Below are 3,367 nucleotides of genomic sequence, written 5' to 3' on the forward strand. Positions count from 1 at the left end.
TATAAATTCTGTCCTCATTATGATAATCCAAACAACTGACATCTCTCCATTAGTGTATCATCAATTTTCTTAATTTCATATTTGTAGAATTCTGAAGAGTTCACTAAAAGTGGTTTCGGCAAACCAAATTAATTGGTTCCCTTTCGGTTTTTATGCCTAACATCATTGATTTTCTGGTACTAGGATTCATCTGATTTCTAATCGGTTTTGATCCTAAGGGTGAAGATCAGAACCTGCCTGTCTATCTAATCGACTCTAAATTAGAGATCTAAAGCCGTTTATTAATGGGTGTGATGGTTCGATTTAAGACTTCGAGGAACTATTACAGTTTACAGGCCCAAAATTTCACAAAAAAAAAGTCTTGGTATATTATCAATCATCAATAACTAAATGTTCATTCTTAAGCATACAATTGAGGTACACTAAAACTATGTCTAACGTGTCCAAAATTTCACAAAAAAAAGTCTTGGTATATTATCAATAACTAAATGTTCATTCTTAAGCATACAATTGAGGTACACTAAAACTACGTCTAATGTCCCCGACTAACAAACTGAACTAAAGTGTTACAAGGTTTGGGAAGTAAGGTTGCATTTGAATTTAGTGAAAGTTCAAGGGTGCATTTGTACTAATGGGTAATTTTTTTGTGAAACCAAATCCCTATTCCACTATTCATTTATGATGGATAATGGGATGATTATGTAAATCCTACCTAAACAAATCTGATCTGTACTACCAACAACTGCTTAGCTCAGTTGGTGAGCCGTGGTGCGCTTCATGCCCATGCTCACCAAGAGGTCTTGAGTTCGAGTCTCTTGGCTGGTATCTTATCCCCTCCTTGGTTCGACCCCCACCCCCCCCCCCCCCTTCTATCAAATATATAAGTACAGTTCCCAATTACCAAAAAAAAAAATCTGATCTGCACTCTTTGAAGTTAAGCGATTGTACACATCCATCCTTGCCATCCTAACAGCATCTCAATCACATGTCGAGCTCTGAGGATGTACGGACATCGCCGTAGAGGAGCCCGATCCCATGCCCTGCGCCCACACGCCCCCACCCCAAACATTAAGTTCATCAGCAAGTGGCTCGCTCAACTCTTAAGCATAGTCGCAATATGGAAGAGAGATTCTTTGGTAGATAAATTGGTAGAATGAATGCAGTGGCTCTGTGGTGCGAAAGGAGGGCCTTTCACGGCATCTATAGAACCATTATACGTAGTAGAATCACTCCGCGGCTCCACCAAATTATCTCTTCTTCTTTCACCTTCAGCACCCAAAATCCAGATGTTTCATCTGAGTTGGGAAACCAAACCCAAGACCTTCGAGAGGAGGAGCTTAGAAACTGCTTATCCTGGAAGATTGAGAAGCTCGCCAGAGGACAAGCCGTCCTCTCTGCCTTTCAGAGCTGGATGGGCGATGGATTTCCCGTTCACAGAGGCGATATCTTCCACGCCGTTAATCGACTGAGGAAACTCAATATGAATAAACGCGCCCTTGAGGTGATTCCCCTCTTCTTTTTATAATTTTTCCTCTGCTTAGTACCTTCCACGGTGCATGTTTGAATTCCTTAAAAGCACACCATGCATTTGCTTAAATGCTCACGAGAACAACGACGCCACCTACTGAATCTCTTCGGTGTTAGTAGAGTACTATATCAAAGAGTTAAGCGCTTTCTGCAAAAAAAAACATTTTCTTTTGGGTGGGTGCTCATTATTTCCCATTGGATTTAGTAAAATCAATGTGTGTGAATAAGAAAGAGGCACATATAAAAAAGAGTTAAGGTTGAATTTCTGCTACTTTGTGACAGGTAATGGAATGGGTGATTAGGGAAAGACCCTACAAGTTGAAGGAGCTCGATTACTCTTATCTGTTGGAGTTCACGATTAAGCTTCATGGGATATCGCAAGGTGAGCGTCTCTTCTCCCGTGTACCTCCCGAGTTTCAGAATGAGTTGCTCTTCAACAATCTTGTCATGGCCTGCTTGGAAAAGGCCGCCATCAGGCTGTCATTGGCATACATGAAGAAGATGAGGGAACTGGGACACCCCATCTCTCCCTATGTCTTCAATCGCCTCATAATCCTCCACTCCTCCCCTGGCCGCAGGAAAGCCATCCCAAGAATCCTCACTCAAATGAAGGCTGACGGCGTTGTCCCTCACGTCTCCACATATAACATTCTCTTGAAAATTGAAGCCAACCAGCACAACATTCAAGGGTTGACAAAGGTGTTTGATGATATGAAACGAGCACAAGTCGAGCCTAATGAAATAACTTACTGCATTTTGGCTACAGCCCATGCCGTGGCAAGGTTATATGCCGTGTCTGAGGCCTATGTTGAAGCAGTGGAGAAGGTGAAAACAGGGGATAATTGGTCAACCTTGGATGTTCTACTTATGTTATATGGCTATTTGGGGAAGGAGAAGGAACTTGAGTGCACATGGGGTGTTGTACAACAACTCCCCCATGTTAGAAACAAGAGTTTTGTGCTTTCCATTGAAGCATTTGGAAGAATCGGACGGCTAAACCGATCTGAAGAAATTTGGTTGGAAATGAAGTCAAGTAAACAGTTGAGGTACACTGAGCAATACAACTCCATTATATCTATATATTGCAAACATGGGCTTGTTGATAAAGCATCGGAATTGTTCAAAGAAATGGAGATCAGTGTGTGCAATGCAAATGCAATAACCTATCGACATCTCGCACTCAGTTGCTTGAAAGCAGGGTTAGTGAAGGAAGCCTTGAAAACTCTTGAAGTAGGGATGGATCAAACAACCACTACCAAGGTCAGGAGATCAGCCCCATGGTTGGAAACCACACATTCAATAGTTGAAATCTTTGCAGACATGGGTGATATAGAGAATGTAAAGAAATTGTTTGGGGAGTTGAAGGAATCTAGGTATACCAGATACACATTTGTGTATAATACCTTGATAAGGGCCCATGTCAAGGCTAAGGTTTATGATCCAGATCTTTTGCGAAAGATGATTCTAGGAGGGGCTAGGCCAGATGATGAGACCTACAGCCTCCTGAAACTTTTGGAGCAGTTTCGCAATTGATTTCAGTTCACAAACTCTATGGATTTATAATGAGGAAGAGATATTTTTTCAAAGGCTCGTCTGGTTGCAAATAAAACTACATTAAAAGAAAGGGAACTAATTTGAACAGAGCAAATTTTTGTAATTACGGTTACCTAACTAACAAAAATTCTAACCAAGTATGATAATGGAACCTTTATTTCCTATTCAAATTAAAGAAATTTGATTGAAAATAAGGAAAATTTTAAGGGAACACAGTTATAGATTTGTAATATTTTGGGGTTATTACATAATCATAGTAATGGTGGTGTAGGTGAAGCTCATGTTG

General features: G+C 40.7%; 1 protein-coding gene across 1 annotated transcript; it reads left to right on the forward strand.

The window, feature by feature from the left end:
- Positions 1-1,106: 1,106 nt before the first annotated feature.
- LOC122659816 (pentatricopeptide repeat-containing protein At1g07590, mitochondrial-like) lies at positions 1,107-3,136 on the forward strand. The gene is made up of 2 exons (XM_043854953.1): positions 1,107-1,501; positions 1,810-3,136. Exons 1-2 carry the CDS (start codon positions 1,154-1,156, stop codon positions 3,058-3,060), a joined length of 1,599 nt encoding a protein of 532 aa, XP_043710888.1. The 5' UTR covers positions 1,107-1,153; the 3' UTR covers positions 3,061-3,136.
- The last annotated feature ends 231 nt before the right edge of the window (positions 3,137-3,367 follow it).

Source organism: Telopea speciosissima, chromosome 1, assembly GCF_018873765.1.
Source record: "Telopea speciosissima isolate NSW1024214 ecotype Mountain lineage chromosome 1, Tspe_v1, whole genome shotgun sequence".
In the NCBI taxonomy this organism is placed as follows: Eukaryota; Viridiplantae; Streptophyta; class Magnoliopsida; order Proteales; family Proteaceae; genus Telopea; species Telopea speciosissima.

Coding starts and splice junctions, on each gene's coding strand:
- LOC122659816 (XM_043854953.1), top strand. CDS start 1,154: ATGAATGCAGTGGCTCTGTGGTGCGAAAGGAGGGCCTTTCACGGCATC. Junction 1,502..1,809: donor TGAATAAACGCGCCCTTGAG/GTGATTCCCCTC, acceptor ACTTTGTGACAG/GTAATGGAATGGGTGATTAG.